Source organism: Hyaena hyaena, unplaced genomic scaffold (genome assembly GCF_003009895.1).
Source record: "Hyaena hyaena isolate Hyena2069 unplaced genomic scaffold, ASM300989v1 scaffold_298, whole genome shotgun sequence".
NCBI classification, from domain to species: domain Eukaryota; kingdom Metazoa; phylum Chordata; class Mammalia; order Carnivora; family Hyaenidae; genus Hyaena; species Hyaena hyaena.
In genome coordinates this window covers 858,275-874,755 of record NW_024080927.1, presented here as the reverse complement: position 1 = coordinate 874,755, position 16,481 = coordinate 858,275, and the positions used below count along the sequence as shown (strand labels likewise).

The following is a 16,481-nucleotide window of genomic DNA, read 5'->3' as shown; positions in this document are numbered from 1 at the left end:
GCAACATTTGAGTTGGTTTTCTTTTAAAAGAGAGAAGTTGATAATTTGTGCATATGCAATTAGTGTTTTGTTTTGTTTAAAAGGAGTATGGAAATCTATACTTTCGTACACATAAGCTGTCCCTAAGATGGAAAAGCATCTCTAATTGCTTGGGGGGAGAGAGGTATTACTAGAAACATAGGTGGGTCACTTTTCACAGTGTATCCTTTTGTACTGTTTGAATACTTTGCTCTATGCGTATAGTAACTATTCAAGAAAATAAGTAACCCCTTTTCTTGGACCTAAGGTGGTTTTTTTTTTGTTTTGTTTTGTTTTTTAATAGAGAGAGTGAGTGAGAGTGCAGGTTCTGTAGTCAGTGTGGAATCCAACAGGGGGCTTGATCTTACCAACCATGAGATGGTGACCTGAGCCAAAATCAAGAGTCAGACCCTTAACTGACTGAGCTACTCAGGTGCCCTGACTCCATATTCTTAATTTATAATAAAAAGTAGAACTTTTTTGAAGTTAAAAAAATTTTTACTAGAAATTTCCAAGCATATGTCAAACAGAATTTCCCCAGGTTCAGTAGTAGCAACATTTTGCCAATTGAGAATATAAAAAATGTAGCCAGAATTTGGATATTATTATCCAAATATAAAACACTCTCTGAAAATTGCAAGTTTGGAGACTCATATGCCCTCTGAGTTTATTAGGGGTTTGTTGCACAGTTTCTGTGGTAGATTGCTCATATACCATGAGGCCTTTATAATTTACTAAGAATTTTGTATGGTTTGTGGTGTTTTGAAGCCTGCTTAGCATTCTCTTTCTCTCCTCCCCCACTTGCTTGCATGTGCTCTTTCTCTTTTTCTAAAAAAATAAATAAAAACTTTTACAAAAACATTGTTGCTTTAAGTTTGTTTATTTTTGAGAAAGAGAGCACACAAGCAGAGGGAGAGGCTGAGAGAGAGAATCCCAAGCAGGCTCCACACTGCCAGCGCAGAGCCCCATGTAGGGCTCAAACTCAAGAACTGCGAAATCATGGCTTGAGCTGAAGCCAAGAATCCGATGCATAAGGACTGAGCCACTCAGGTGCGCCCCCATTGTTGCATTTTAAAACTTTAATGTATATAGATATTAGTAGACATAGTTGTCTAGTATAACCCTTTTATTTATTTTTTATTATTTGTTACCTTTAAATTTATATCTAAGCATGTAGAGCAATACTGATTTCAGGAGTAGAATCCAGTGATTAATCCCCTACATATAATACCCAGTGCTCATCCCAATAAGTGTCTTCCTTAATGTCCCTTAATCCTTTTATAGATGTATTTAAAGGATGTACCTAAGCCAGAATTGCTAATAATGATAGTGACTTACCCTATTACTGTGTGTTTTGGGATCTTTCCCTTTTGACTGTCACAGGAAAATATGGGAAGAATTGGTGAGTATTTTGAGCACTGTCACGAAAAGGATCACCAGTAAGGAAAAAAATCTTACTGATCTTATTTGGAGAAGTAGAATCAGATGTAACTTTCTGTTAACTGATAGGAATAGGTCACTTGAAGTTCTGTCACTTAACAACTGGGAGAGGCTTTGTAGGTAGGATCAGTTTCCTGTGTAGTTGTGTAAATGGGCATTAATTAAGTATGCTTTTTTAAAATGTTTAAATGTGGGATTAGTGAGAGCTTGACAGTTGCCTCTTGTTTAACTTTGTTTTTAAATAAAGCATGGATGTCTATTTCATAAGGAGTATTTTGAATAGTACTAGTACATTCTTGGTAGAAAAGATCAAAAATATATATGTGTAGCTCTCTTGATAGAATGTGTAAATGAAGAATGAGGGGGAAAAATAAGGATTACATAGATTGCAAGGAGTGCAAGCACCCCACCCGTTTGTACCAAATCTGCATTTTCTGCAAATAAAACAACCGTGAGGTTGGAGGTCAGTGCTCACTGTTGACCACATGCTTTTCTGACTGCTTTTATTTAGGGATCTAGTTGGAAGTAAGAGACATAGGTTTCTTGAGTTTCCTTTTTTCTTCCTCTACTGTCTTTCCTAGTAGTTTTCTTTTCTTATAGTTGTCTTGCACCTGCCTCTGAAGAGTAATTTGGTATTCAGTTAGTTACTATTTGACTAACACTATTAATTTTTACCCTTTCTCAGCATTCTAGGACTTAAGCTGTGACAATTGAAAACTCAGAATTGCCTTATGTGAATGCTTGGTGTAGTGACTTAGAAACCTAGAATTCTTATTTCACAGAATAGTTTAGAAGATAACGTGTTGCTCTTACACATATAGTTCTGAGTGGTCTGTAAGCCATTGAAGTTTTTTCTCCACAATTATTAGAAAGGTTACTATGGAGGGGCGCCTGGGTAGGTCAGTTGGTTTAAGCGTCTCACTTTGTGGATACTTCTACAGTGAGGATTAACTTAATTACTATTACATATGAACCAATATATTTTGATGTAAAATATTTACTATTAACAGGTTAAAAATCCCTACAGGGGCACCTGGGTGGCTCACTCAGTTGAGCATCTAACACTTGCTTTTGGCTCAAGTCATGATTTCATGGCTTGTGCAATGGAGCCCCACATGACAGTGTGGAACCACCTTGGGATTTTCTCTCTCTCTCTGCTCCTACTCTGCTCTTTGTCTCTCTTTCTCTCTTCTAAAAATAATAAATAAAATTTAAAAATTTTACACGAGTCTGAGGACCCGTCCACTCAGAAAAATAGATGTATATATCTTTGAAACTAGACAGACAGGTTGGTTTGTATAAGGCCTTCTGAAACCCACCCACAATCCCTTCGTATGTGGTTGGGGGCCTCATTTATCTTTCATTAGTTCTGGACCTAAAAGTTAATACAAAAGTTAAAGTCATGAAGAAATGAAAATTAATAATTCATCAGATTTTATTTTAACCAAATTTGTTGTAAATTACTTATCAGCTTATGTACTTGCCTTGCATTGCAGCATATACTTGAATTTGTAAAGCTAGTTAATCTTTTACTTTATTACCACGTTTGTATTAATAGTTAGACTATTGCTTGACTCTTTGTCCTGGTATTCAGTAACTAAGTTATTATAAGTACACTGTATAACTGGTTGTGCTTGCAGTCATTGAAGTGAGAATAAAATGTAGTCTCTTATGTTTTATTTTGTTCAGAAGCTGGCCTCATTATTAAGTGTGATTAGCAGAATTTGACAAAAGAATTAAGATAAAATACAAGTAACTTGACTCGGGCCAGTCCATAAGAGAGCAGTGACAATGGTGCTCTCTGGAGAGGAAAATTGGATATCTGGGGGTCACGAGCAGAAAGGAGCGAGATGTGTGTGCGTGCACGTGTATGCTTTTTAATTTTCTTTGGATTTTGTTCCGTGTGAATTTATTATCCATTGGAAAAAATAGTCTGGCCAAGGCTAATAAAGCCTTCAGTTAACTTTTTAGTGGGACGTAATCTGTCAGACTGCAGTTAGGCACCAGAATATTAGAGCTCCTGCTAGCAAGTGCTTTTTCTCACACACTTTTTTTCAGAAACCTACCATCTTTAGATCCTCTGTATTTATTTAGCAAATACTTTAATATCTTCTTAATATACAAAGCAAATCTGATTCCATTATTTTCCTTGTTAAAACCCTTAAGTAGCTTCCTTTACCTTTGAAGTCATTCAGGATTCTTGCTGGGATACATTCAGCTCATCAGTCTTGTCTTAATTTTTTGCTCCGCAGGACTTTCATAGTCACATCTCCGGGCCTTAGTATTTGTTCTTCTGTTGAGCATTCTCTTGTCTGCTTTCCTTGAACACATTCCCTTAGCTGTGGGCCTTTTTTGACCAGGTTTTTGCAAAGCATTGCCAGTTGTTTACTTGTCTGCTTTTATTAGTTCCTTTTGTTAGTTCCTTTGATAAGAACTCTGAAATTTTAAGTCTCTTTTTAAAGTTTTAATCTCTTTAAGTAGTCACTTGCTTATACACATTGGACTTTAGGAATCTGAAAATTATATTGAAGGGGGTAAGTGAGGACAGATCTTAAACCAAGAAAGATCAATGACCTCAGATACCCTGAGCCACGAAAGGTAGCTTTTTCCATTACCTTTTTATGTATTTGTTCTGCCTCTTAGTTATAACCACAGAGTTAACATAACCTCTTGTTGTAACTACAAGGTTATAATAAAATAGGTGAATGCCATACTTGTTGGAAGAACCGAAGGTCCATAATTTGGCCTCATTTGAATGAATAATGGAGTTGTTACTGTTGACCTTTGAAGTATTAATGGTTAAAGGAGGTAATGACAATACATGAATAGCAAATCTTTCTGATTCACTTTGTAACATGATTTTTTGTTTTTTGTTTCCCCCCCCCCCAGCTCCAGAATCTGGGTATAAACCCAGCAAATATTGGCTTCAGTACCCTAACTATGGAGTCAGACAAATTCATCTGCATTAGAGAGAAAGTAGGAGAGCAGGCCCAGGTGGTAATCATTGATATGAATGACCCAAGTAATCCAATTCGAAGACCGATTTCAGCAGACAGCGCCATCATGAATCCAGCTAGCAAAGTAATTGCATTGAAAGGTATAAAAGTTTGTGGGGTGATTTTCTTTCTTTTTTCCCCTATGTATAATTTATTCAAATACAGTAAAACGATCTGCCTTTTTTAGTATATTTATTAAATTTGGTTAAATCTGCAAAGTTGAAGCTATTCGTAAATTTGATTTTAAGTACTTTCATGGCTTAGTATGTTTCTGTGAAATGTCTTTCTATTCAGCATAGATCTATTTGGAAAAATTTTAAGTTTTAGATTCAATGAATTTAAATTTTGTAACCCCAGTGTGATAAGACTGTGCTAAGAACATAAATCCATCTACAGAAGACAAGAAATTAGTAATTTATATCCTGAAATAAAATACGCTTTAATATTAGCACTTAAACATTGCAAGATTTTGTTATGAAGATAAACTTAACATTTACGTTGTGGTTTTTTATACTTCAGGTGTGTGTTTTCATTTAGATATTATCAAGTTCTAAAAATGTCTTGGAATTGGGTGCCTCGCTGGCTCAGTCAGTAAACATGTCACTCTTAATCTCAGGGTTATGAGTTTAAGCCTCACGTTGAGTGTGAAGCCTACTTATTTGTTTTAAATTTACAGTGTACACTTTACATGTTAGAAATATATGTAAATGGATATTAAAGTTTTGGAATCAAGGGTATGAAAGTTTACTCAAACTAACTTTTTAGTTGTCACACAGTACAGAACTATACAACCTATCAGTCCAAGCACTTCAAAAAACATCATACTGTTTGGGAGCCTATATTAATTTTTTCCTTTGAGCTGTAGAATGAGAATGTAATTGACCCTTTTTTTCTTAATTTAAAAAATGTTTATTATTATTTTAATGTTTATTTGAGAGAGCAAACATGAGCGAGTGGGGGAGGAGCAGAAAGCAAGGGAGAAAGAGAATCCCAGTCTCTTCACTGACAGCAAGTTTGTGAGTTTGAGCCAGGATCCAGAGTCAGATGCTTAACTGACTGAACCACCCAGGTGCCCCAAATGGGTCTTTATTTTTAGGGGCCATTGGGGAGGGGGGAGAGAGGGAAACAGAGGATCCGAAGCAGGCTCCTTGTCAGCACAGAGCTTGATGCGGGTCTCAAGCTCACAAACTGAGATCATGACTTGAGCTGAAGTTGGATGCTAACTGAGCCACCCAGGTGCGCCAGCCCTTTAAGACACAAGTTTGTGAGAAGACTAAGTGACAAGCTGGCTGACTTTAAAGGCATTTAATTGTCTGTATTTTGCTTTACTGTTTTTCTTCTTGGTAGTAGGAGGAGGCTTTAGGTTTCTAGTAATTTCTTGATAAATTTGTTAAGTGAGTTGTTAAAGGTGCTGAAGTGTTTAAATGGATTTTCTTCACATAATTTAAACTTTGTATTTAGTAGTAATACTAGTTGGAGATCAAATACAGGGTTGGGCGCAAGCATATTCAAATAACTACGTCATCATTAACATATACAGGATAGGATTTGTTTGTCTCATCTTAAGGAAAGGTCTCAGCTTTCACCTAGGACTGCAGGTTTTATAGCAACAAGCTTTTGCTTCTGTTAAACAATACATATTATACTTTAAGGAATTAAGCTCCCTTCAGCCTCCTTAAGGAATTGAAGGGGCCTGGGTGGCTCAGTCTTCAGCTCAGGTCATGATCTCACAGTTTGTGGGTTTGAGCCCCGCGTCAGGCCCTGTGCTGACAGCTCAGAGCCTAGAGCCTGCGCCAGATTCTGTGTCTTCCTCTCTTTCTTCCTCTCCCCCGCTTGCACTCTGTATCTTCTCAAAAATAAAACATTAAAAAATTAAAAAGAAAAATTTAGATTTGACTGCTTAGCAACTCACACCTCTCTATTAAAAGGCCATCATTTTAATTTTTTCACAATTCTTTTCTATTTTTAATGTTATTGTTATCTTATCACATTTCTTAATGCTTTCTTATGTGTGCAGATGGTGAGTTATCTTAAATTAGATTGTATTAGTTATTGTCCTGTTCTATAAAAAGAATAAATTGGAAAGATTTTCAGAGCATTGTAATAATAGCATTATAGATTTGTGCTTGTATGTCCACACTACAGAGTTAAGCTGTCATCCCCTGCCCTCTTCCCCAAATCACCCTACATATATATATACCCCAACCCCTTTTGTGTAAAAAACCAATAAAAGTCTAATTAACTAGGGATTAGGAAAGGCAGCAAAAGAAATAAGTCATTCCCCAGTACTGCTGCCCTCTGAAGCCAATTTTAAACCATTGGCTTCTTTTTATAAACAGGACTGTAACTAACAATTGTTCAAGTCTGGTTGTGGTTTTCATACTGTGTGGGATGGGAATAGCGTTCTTTGTTTTATGAAAGAAGTTTTTACACATGTGGTAAGAAGGGTCATGGTACAAAGCTGTATGTTTTGTGTCCCATCCCATCACCCCTCCCCTGCTACTATCTTATAATTTTTGTTCTTCAAGAGCCAGATTCTCTGTGGCTCAGGAATGGAGTTTTCCTTGGTCTCTAAGGGCTATTCTGGATTAGATAGCCTAGTGATAGCTGTGGGCTTTGACCTAATCACTTTTTCAGACTGCTAGATTTCAAATTAGAAGTACAAGCCCTTGCATCTGACTCCGTGAACTCTTAACACTCAAGGCAAATGTCATCCTTCTTTTACTGTTTGTTGTCTTAATTAGATGAAGCTTGGATTTTGTTTGTATCTCCAGTATATTAACAGCATCTGAAACTGCCCTCTTTTGTTTCCTCCTCCTTTTTCTCCAGCACCTCCACATTTCCTTTTGTATCTTAAACCAGTTTTAGCATGCACTTCTTTTATGTGCTACTAGTGCAAGGCAGAGTTGAAGTTGATCGTTCTCCAAAAAGCAGTTTCCACAAGATTTGGTTGGGTGGGGGATGACTGCCTCTTAAAAAGTAGACATTTTCCCCATGTGTTTGTATCAGATTTGCTTTGTTCTATGTACCTACAACTAGCTTAATTTATGCATAACGTAAACCTTCTTAATTATAAGCACGAAGACTACTGCCTTGTTTTCCATCACTGTAAAGTGAGGTATTCTTTAGATTCATTTTCAGTTGGGATTTTGAATTGTATAGCAGTCATACTATCTATTTAAAATGTCTATTAGAGATAATACAGTTTTTGCTTCAGCTGTAGATGTAGATTGTGAACTTAGTCTTAGCTATCTCTTCAAAGGTTGCTGCTCTATCAGTGTCACTTGTGTAGTTGGTTTAGTCTCCTGACAGAACCATTTTGTTTGGAAGTTACAAATCTTGTTATCGAGCTAGTCTCGCTAGATAATAATTTGTCCTGAACTTTGTTTTCTTAGGGACTCATAATTCTTAATTTTGTTTTTAGCTGGGAAAACTCTTCAGATATTTAACATTGAAATGAAAAGTAAAATGAAGGCCCATACCATGACTGATGATGTCACCTTCTGGAAATGGATCTCTTTGAATACGGTTGCTCTTGTTACGGATAATGCAGTTTATCATTGGAGTATGGAAGGAGAGTCTCAGCCAGTGAAAATGTTTGACCGCCATTCTAGCCTTGCAGGGTGCCAGATTATCAATTATCGTACAGATGCTAAGCAAAAGTGGTTACTTCTGACTGGCATATCTGCACAGGTAACACTTCCCTAGATGTTTGATAAATGGCATAGAGAATTAATGCACCCAGAATGCAGTTTATTTTGAAATTAGGTTTTCTATGCTTGGTCCTGGTGAATGAGACTTATTGAAAGACTTTTTCTTTTTTAAGAAATAAAGGTTGCTAGCTTAATGACTTTATACTGACATAGTGTTTTCAGAGTACTCTTACCAGGTTTAGGTTTTAGTTGCAGTTTGAGTGGATATTGAGTTCCTGTGTGAATGATTTGGAATTTATTATGGCTGTTTATTGCAGAATGAGTGTTCTTATGTATATTCTTTTAAGATAGTGTAAAGAGATGGTTGTATGTATGAGGCACAATTTAAATATTCATTAATAAGTTTTAATAAGATAATATTGAAGCCAAATGTCAAATGAAAAGGTATCAAATCTACATTGAGAGACTGTTATGAAGAATTATAAGTCCTGTTAAAGGTGATAAGCATTTTAATTATTTTACTGCTTGATGAATCTGGGAGTTATTTATTCATTGGGTCTCCAAACTATTCTCTTTGATCCTTTGTAGCAAAATCGTGTGGTGGGAGCTATGCAATTATATTCTGTAGATAGGAAAGTATCTCAGCCCATTGAAGGACACGCGGCTAGCTTTGCGCAGTTTAAGATGGAAGGAAATGCAGAAGAATCAACGTTATTTTGTTTTGCAGTACGAGGTCAGGCTGGAGGAAAGGTAAGCTTTGGCTTTGGGAATTGTTATTTAGAACTGATCTTTGTCTCTCTAATAATTAGTCCTCTAATTTCAAAATAGTCTTCTCCTTTCATTGTTAATTTGTTTTTATTTTGTCTTTAATGGACTGTGCATGAATTTTTTAAAATTTTTAAAAATATTTCATTTATTTTTGAGAGAGAGAACAAGTTGAGGAGGGGCAGAGAGTAAGGAGGACAGAATATGCCAAGAGGGCTCTGTGCTGACAGCAGAGAGCCTCATGCAGGGCTCGATCTCACAAACCATGAGATCTAGACCTGAGATGGACTCAGACGCTTAACTAACTGAGACAACCAGGTGCCCCAAAGTTGTTTGTTTTAAGTTTATTTATTTATTTTGAGAGAGACTGAGAGAGAGTGAGCAGGAGAGAGGCAGAGAAAGAGGAAGAATCTCAAGCAAGCTCCACGCCATCAGCACAGAGCCCTTTTGGGGCTTGAACTCATGTACTGTGAGATCATGACCTGAGCCGAAATTAGGAGTTGGACATTTAACCTACTGCACCACCCAAGTGCCCATTAATTTGTTTTTAATATTCAGAATTGTGGTGACTTTTTAAATTCTGCTTCTAGAGATACATATCTAAAATGAATATAGTGTTTTCTTGTGATACTTGTCTAAAATGAATAATGTTCTTTAACAACGTTTTTATATGAGCTGTTTAAATAACACTTTTTATTTGCCTTTACCAAAGACCTTAATTTGTTTTTAAACTTTACTGTGTGTGAGAATGATTAGGGTTGCTACAATTTACATTTGTTTGCCTTATATCTAGAGTCTGGTCCAGGGGCATCTGAATGGCTTGGTTAAGCATGGTTCAGTTCGTGAGGTTGAGCACTATATCAGGCTCTGTAATGACAGTGTGGAGCCTGCTTAGGATTCTCTTTTCTCCCTCTCTCTGCCCTTGCCTTGCTCACATTCTCCTGCCTAAGCTCTCAAAATAAATAAACTTAAAAAAAACAGTCTGATTCAGTAAGTGGAGCCTATAATCTACATTTTAAACGCCATAGGTGTCTAGTTGGATATGGACCACAATTTGAATATTATTGTCCTAAGTTAGCTTCTCACCCATGGCCGTATGTTGGAATCACGTAGACAAATTGAAGTACTTTATTTATTGGGATTCTTAGTTATGGACAACAGAAACAAGGCCTAATTGGGTAGAGTGTAAAAAGTTTAATGAAAAGATAGTGGATAGTTTACAATTAGCTAGGAAGGTATAAAACCAAGCTTGGAAAAAAAGAGAAATAAAGAATGGGTAGCAGCCATGATCCCAGCCTAAAGCCCTGCCGCAGAACTGTGGGGACTCAGCCGCTGCTGTGACTACACTTCTGGATGCCACCGTTAGTACTGCTGGCCCCGGAAGCTCATAAGATAGAGATTGCTTGAAATCTGTAGTCTCTTTGCAGAGAGGGAACATATGCACAGAGTTAAAATTCTGCCTAAAATTGCAGAGTAACAATCGCTGAACTGAGGAATGATCCAACCATCCTTTGAATATAACAAAGGTAGAAAACATCGGTATTTAGGTCTCAATTGATACAATTTAACAAAAAGACACAAGTTTTAGAAGTCAGATTTTATTCTCATAAGGCTGAGACGTTTTTTGAAAAGTCCTAATGGGAAAAAACATTGTCATTTTTCTAGTATCTGAAAACCTTGTTTATAGGCTTCTGAGCCTATAACCTGCTATGGCTTGTGAAGGAAGACCCAGTTCTTTTCAATATAGCTAGTTATCCTAATTAAGAATGAGACCCTACAAGTTTCATATGGTGTATATATCTTGGAAGCCATATTGTTTTTTCTTAACGTAGATCTTTTAAACCAAAATATTGTAATCCATGAAGTGTATGTGATTCAAGAGACGGCTTAGGTGTATACTTTCCATCTGTATTAGAGTAGATGTATAGGCAGTGAAGAATTTAACAACTTAAGTTAGAATTCTGTTTGGAAATACTAAATTATAATTGAAAGCCATGAGAAAGTGCCTTTGTGGGTAATATATTACCATTCTGTGTCCTTAATATAAGGTAGATTGAAGTATGAGCCCTCTAACTATTTAACTTTTTAAAGTTTTTATCTTGAAATAATACATATCCCTAGGAAGCTACAAGGACGGTACAGAGAGATGCCTATGTTCTCTACCTGGTTTTTGGTTACATCTTACAGAGAAAAACTAGAAATTGACATTTGCACAATTATATTATTCTGTGTCATTTAATAGAAGTAGATACGTGATATATACTATCTTCCCTCCTCCTATCCCTTTTTAGTCACTCCCACTCACTCCCTTCTCCCCCCACATCTGTAACTCCTGACAACTAGTAATTTACTCTCCATTTGTATACTGTGTCACTTCAAGAATGCTATATAAATAGAACTGTATAACCTGTGACGTTTTGAGATCAGCACTTTTTTTTTTCACTTGGCATAATGTCCAAGAGACTTTTTTTTTTTTTTTTTTTAACTGAGGAGTATTTTGTACTGTAGTTTAATATTTGCCTATTTTAGGACATTTGGGTTGTTTCCAGTCTGGGGCTACAAATAAAGCTGCTGCAATCAACTGCTAAATTATATCATTTTATTTTCTTGTGAACAGTTACATATTATTGAAGTTGGCACACCACCTACAGGGAATCAGCCCTTTCCAAAGAAGGCAGTGGATGTTTTCTTTCCTCCAGAAGCACAAAATGACTTTCCTGTTGCAATGCAGGTATTTTAAGTAAAACAAATGGACTTTTAACACCTCTCCTCATAACAAAACTAACCCCAAACTACTGCTCACAGTCAGTGTTAATAGTGCTTAGAATAATATCCTATATTTAATAATAAAATTTATTAGTAAAACTTTGTGAAGAAATATTCTTAACGTTCATGTAATACATAAACTGCGTTATCATAAGTTCAAAATTCTGTTTTCTGTCTTATACATTTATTCATACTCTTTGTTTACAGTAAGAGCTTGGGATATTAATGTTCTGTAAAAAAGGAAGAACCATATGTATATTAACCTTTTCTAGAATTTATCATCTCTGAAGTGAAATTAGATTAAATTTTTTCCTTATAGATTTATGACTTTACTGAAGTGTTGATTTTCTTTATACAGATCAGTGAAAAGCATGATGTAGTCTTCTTGATTACTAAATATGGTTATATTCACCTCTATGATCTTGAGACTGGTACCTGTATCTACATGAATAGAATCAGTGGAGAAACAATCTTTGTTACTGCACCTCATGAAGCCACAGCTGGAATAATTGGAGTAAACAGAAAGGGACAAGTAAGAAAACCTTGAAACTTAAATTAAGCAATAAAATAACACTGCTGTTAGCTTTTCTTTTTCCCAAAAAGCAAATGTGGTTCCAAAGTCAGAAAATAATATGTACATAAAAACACAGAAGCATGTGATAAAAAGTCTCTTTGATTCTGTCTCAGAGAAAGAAACTATTTGACATATAGCCACTTAGGATTGTGTTTGTCTGTCTTTGTTGTCAAAAGAAATGACTCTCCAAGAAAGAAACTTTTAGGGTCACATTTGATAAGACAGTGTGCTTTTTTTTAATAGGATTTTTTTCTTCCTGTGATTGTTAAAACAGATAATTAACCATTGGGAAAAGAATTCTCTGTACATCTCTTTTCCTAACTCTAATTATTAATAAATATTTAATGTTGAAAGGTGATATGTTACTGTAGCTATTGTGGGGTACCTGGAAAGTTATCCAGTTTGATAGGAAAAATATTAGTTGTTCTGAAATTGTCACATTGAACAGACCTCTTCACAGCACCTAATAAGTGATCCTTTTTCTGTTTTCTAAGTATTTTAATGTTCCACCAGGAAGTATCTTATTTTCTAAAAACGGTTAAAATTTCGAAAGCAGTACTGTTATTGGTCTTGCCTTTCGCTAGTTTTCCTTCAAATTAGCATTTTTCCCAGATAGTAAGCAAAGGAAGTACATAGGGTAATGTATGTATGTAAAGAAGCACATACTATAGAGAAAGGGAGTCTTTTCTGTAGCTATCATTCCCTGTCTCCTTCCTACACCTGCTTAGATGCTCCTGCTTTATGCCCCTAGACTTTAGGTATCTTTCCTCATAGCACATATCACAGTGAATTAATTACAATTCCTTGTTAAACAGCTTCAATCACTATTCTTTATTTGGAAAGGGGCTTTTTTTTGTTTAATTGTATTTTTATGCCAGTCATTGTGTTGGCACTAAAACAACTTTAAAAATTCAGTAGCTTTCATTTATTCAGTTGGATGGATCTCTCTTGGAAAAATCAAGAATGCATTGGCCTTTTGGTGAACTAGGTTAGTGATAATTTAATAATCATGAAGTTGTTAAGCCAAAGACCTTTTTATTTCGGTCACTGTGCTGATAGCTTTAAGATAATGTTTAAACTAAGGTATCTGGAAAAATTTCACCATATGTATTTGCATTTTGTAACTCTGATTTTGAGAATTTATTGATCACCTTTCCCAAGAAATTATCTGTGCCAGTTGCTGTGAGTAGGGAGATGAATGTTTATAGTAACCTTAGGACATTTCCTCTGCTCTTTGATCAAAGCCAACAACAGTTGGACACTTTCCCTAAGGAGTGAAGTCATGGTTTGTATTGTTTTGAAAATGAAAAGCTATCAAGAGAAGATTTTTGCCAATATCTAGCTTAAATTCTTAACTTTGTAGAACTGAGTGGGTATTTTAGAAGGTAGAGGAACCTTCTTTGTCCCTTGTAGATCTTAAATACTGGTTGCTAAAAATCTGCTAGAATAGTCTAAAAATGGAATGAAGATGAAACTATGGATTCAGTGTTTGAGAAAGATGAAGGTGTAGTAACTAGTAGGAAGCTTTAGACAGTGTAGTTGGGACTAAATTTGTTCATCTTTACTTTTCCTAAGAGCTAAGCATAAACAGGGTCTTAATTTGTACAGTAGAATTGACATGGGGCAGATACAGAATAGCCTAAACTTTGGTTTTTGGAGAGCTTGATGTGGGGCTCTAACTCATGAACCACGAGATCATGACCTGAGCTGAAGTTGATGCTTAGCTGACTGAGCCACCCAGGTGCCCCAGGATAGCCTAAGCTTTGGGGATTGAGCAGGAGGATCTGACCTGCAGAAGTGAAAGCATATTGGAAGTTAAAATTTCTTCGTTTTTCTCAAAATGAAACAGAACAGGCAGGGTACCTGTCTATTTGATTATTGAGTTCTCAGAATAATTTTTATTCTTGTTAGTCCTCAGACAGAAATTTCACATTTTCATTTATTTGACAAATATTATGCATTTATTTGGGGCAAAACACTGTCTGGTACTAATAATGCAGCTAAGGAAAGATATGTCCCTGTCCTTATGTGGAATAGTGACCGAGAAACAGACTAGAAATTGTAGTATGAGAAGTGCTGTTGGGGTAGTGTGAGTAGTTTATAAGCTCTGGTGTTGGGGAGAGGAATGGATATGTACATAGTAAAGGGAAGGTTCCCTTTCTCATGTCAACTAATAGTAGTTTAGATTTTAGGCAAATAAGGCAGGATTCTGTGACAGTGACGTTTTAGGAAGACTAAGGATGAATGACTGTTCCCCAAATAGAAGCAATAGAAAGTGTTCCTTACCAATGCTACATTCATTAAGTACCTGCTGTATACCTTGCATTAGAGTAGGTGTTTAAAGATTCAGTGATCCTCCCCTCATTGTTACATAATCTGTCCTCTAGGGATATAAATGTAATTAAAGAAAATTACTGAAAATCCTTGTTAAAAAATCCTAAAGTTAAAAGGAATATACCTTAAACTTCTTCCAGCTGAGCCCTAGATTTCATTTAGCTTTTTCAGAGTCCTGGAGGTAGTCAAGACTGTGTCTCTCAAGAGTTGATAAACAAAATGGAGAGTTGTTGCTTTTAGAGCTGAACTAAATGGGAGCTTTTGATATTAACCATGTTAAAAATGAAGAGACGGTAGCAAAGCAATTTGTTTGGACAGTATGAAGATAGTATGGAATAGGGAGTTAATTGTATTACAAAATGGCCATATTAGAGGAATCCCCAACTTTAGCAACCCTTTAGTCTTCTCTCTCCTGGCCTTTTTTTTTTTTTTCTCTTAAACATTTTTTAAAACTTTTTTTATGGGAATAAGAAAGTAACTGTCACAATTTCATTACCTTGTGACTCAGTACTAAACAGCTCTAAACAGATTTGGTATCATTTATATCCATTTGAATACATTGCAGCTATTCATTAATCTTTAAATTTCAGGTTCTGTCAGTATGCGTGGAAGAAGAAAACATAATTCCTTACATCACCAATGTCCTACAAAATCCTGATTTGGCTCTGAGAATGGCTGTGCGTAATAACTTAGCTGGTGCTGAAGAACTCTTTGCCCGGAAATTTAATGCTCTTTTTGCCCAGGGAAATTACTCAGAGGCAGCAAAGGTAGCTGCTAATGCACCAAAGGTAAATAGTTACAAAGACAAGTTGCCATGATTGGATTAATGTTAAATATGTTCTGTTTCTAATACTGTTAGGAGTGGAGCCAGGTCTCCACAGAAACGAATCCTTTTTATCTTGCATTTCCTTTACTCCTATATAAGTTGCATATCAGTGCCTCTCGGTTAGCTTTTTAAAACTCTCATATCCGAAGGATATGTAGATCTAGCAAGCTATGATTTACATAGAAGTAGTAATGTTCAGTTACTTAGTTACAAGACTGCCCTCATCAATGTTAGCTACTGATTTTTTTCCTAAGATTTGAAAAGTAAGTAGAGTGTATTAGTAAGATTTGTCTGAAGTTTGACTGAGTTTATTCTTACCAGTTTTGTATTTTGTTGGACTGAATTAACACTTTACACCGTAATCTACCAGCATTATGAAATTTGCATTTAATGTAAATCTGGAACAATAACTAGCTATGATTACTTTATGATTAGGCTGTTCTCTTACATATTGGCATTGTAATTGGGTTGATAGATTTCTGATTCTGAATAATCTCATAATTTTGAACCAGAGGTGTGACAAACATTTACTGAATCTTTACCATTCAGTGTATTGAGGATTTGAAATTTGTTATTGGTAGATGAAGTCATGCTTTTAAGATTGACCTAGGATTTCCATGGAGTTATTAGTGTGATATTGGATCACCCTTGAAGAGGAATCTTTAATATTTCTCTTTCTTAAAGGGAATCCTTCGTACTCCAGACACTATCCGTCGGTTCCAGAGTGTCCCAGCCCAGCCAGGTCAAACTTCTCCTCTACTGCAGTACTTTGGAATTCTCTTGGACCAGGGCCAACTAAACAAATATGAATCCTTAGAACTATGTAGGCCTGTACTTCAGCAAGGGCGGAAACAGCTTTTGGAGAAATGGTTAAAAGAAGATAAGGTATATTAACTTATGTTAACATATTTTCTTTGATTGCATTAAATACCATGGTAGCCAGTTAAAAACATTTAGGCAGCACCAAAATGTCCATTATGTACTGCTTGAAGCAATAGAACAAGCATAGACATTGCATAAGATGCATAAACTTAATGCCTTTTGAAAATACATTTTTTATGGCATGTTGAGATAGGGTATCTTTATTCAGTTTTTTTAAGGGAATACAG

General features: G+C 35.8%; 1 protein-coding gene across 2 annotated transcripts in view; it reads left to right on the top strand.

Moving 5' to 3' along the window:
• Positions 1-16,481, top strand: part of CLTC (clathrin heavy chain) — a 64,937-nt gene that overhangs the window by 18,638 nt on the left and 29,818 nt on the right. For both annotated transcript variants that reach the window (XM_039247308.1, XM_039247309.1), the window contains exons 2-8: positions 4,348-4,555; positions 7,879-8,147; positions 8,696-8,857; positions 11,490-11,603; positions 11,997-12,170; positions 15,137-15,334; positions 16,057-16,257. In XM_039247308.1, coding sequence (XP_039103239.1) covers positions 4,348-4,555; positions 7,879-8,147; positions 8,696-8,857; positions 11,490-11,603; positions 11,997-12,170; positions 15,137-15,334; positions 16,057-16,257 — 1,326 coding nt within the window. The remainder of the gene's footprint in view (positions 1-4,347; positions 4,556-7,878; positions 8,148-8,695; positions 8,858-11,489; positions 11,604-11,996; positions 12,171-15,136; positions 15,335-16,056; positions 16,258-16,481) is intronic.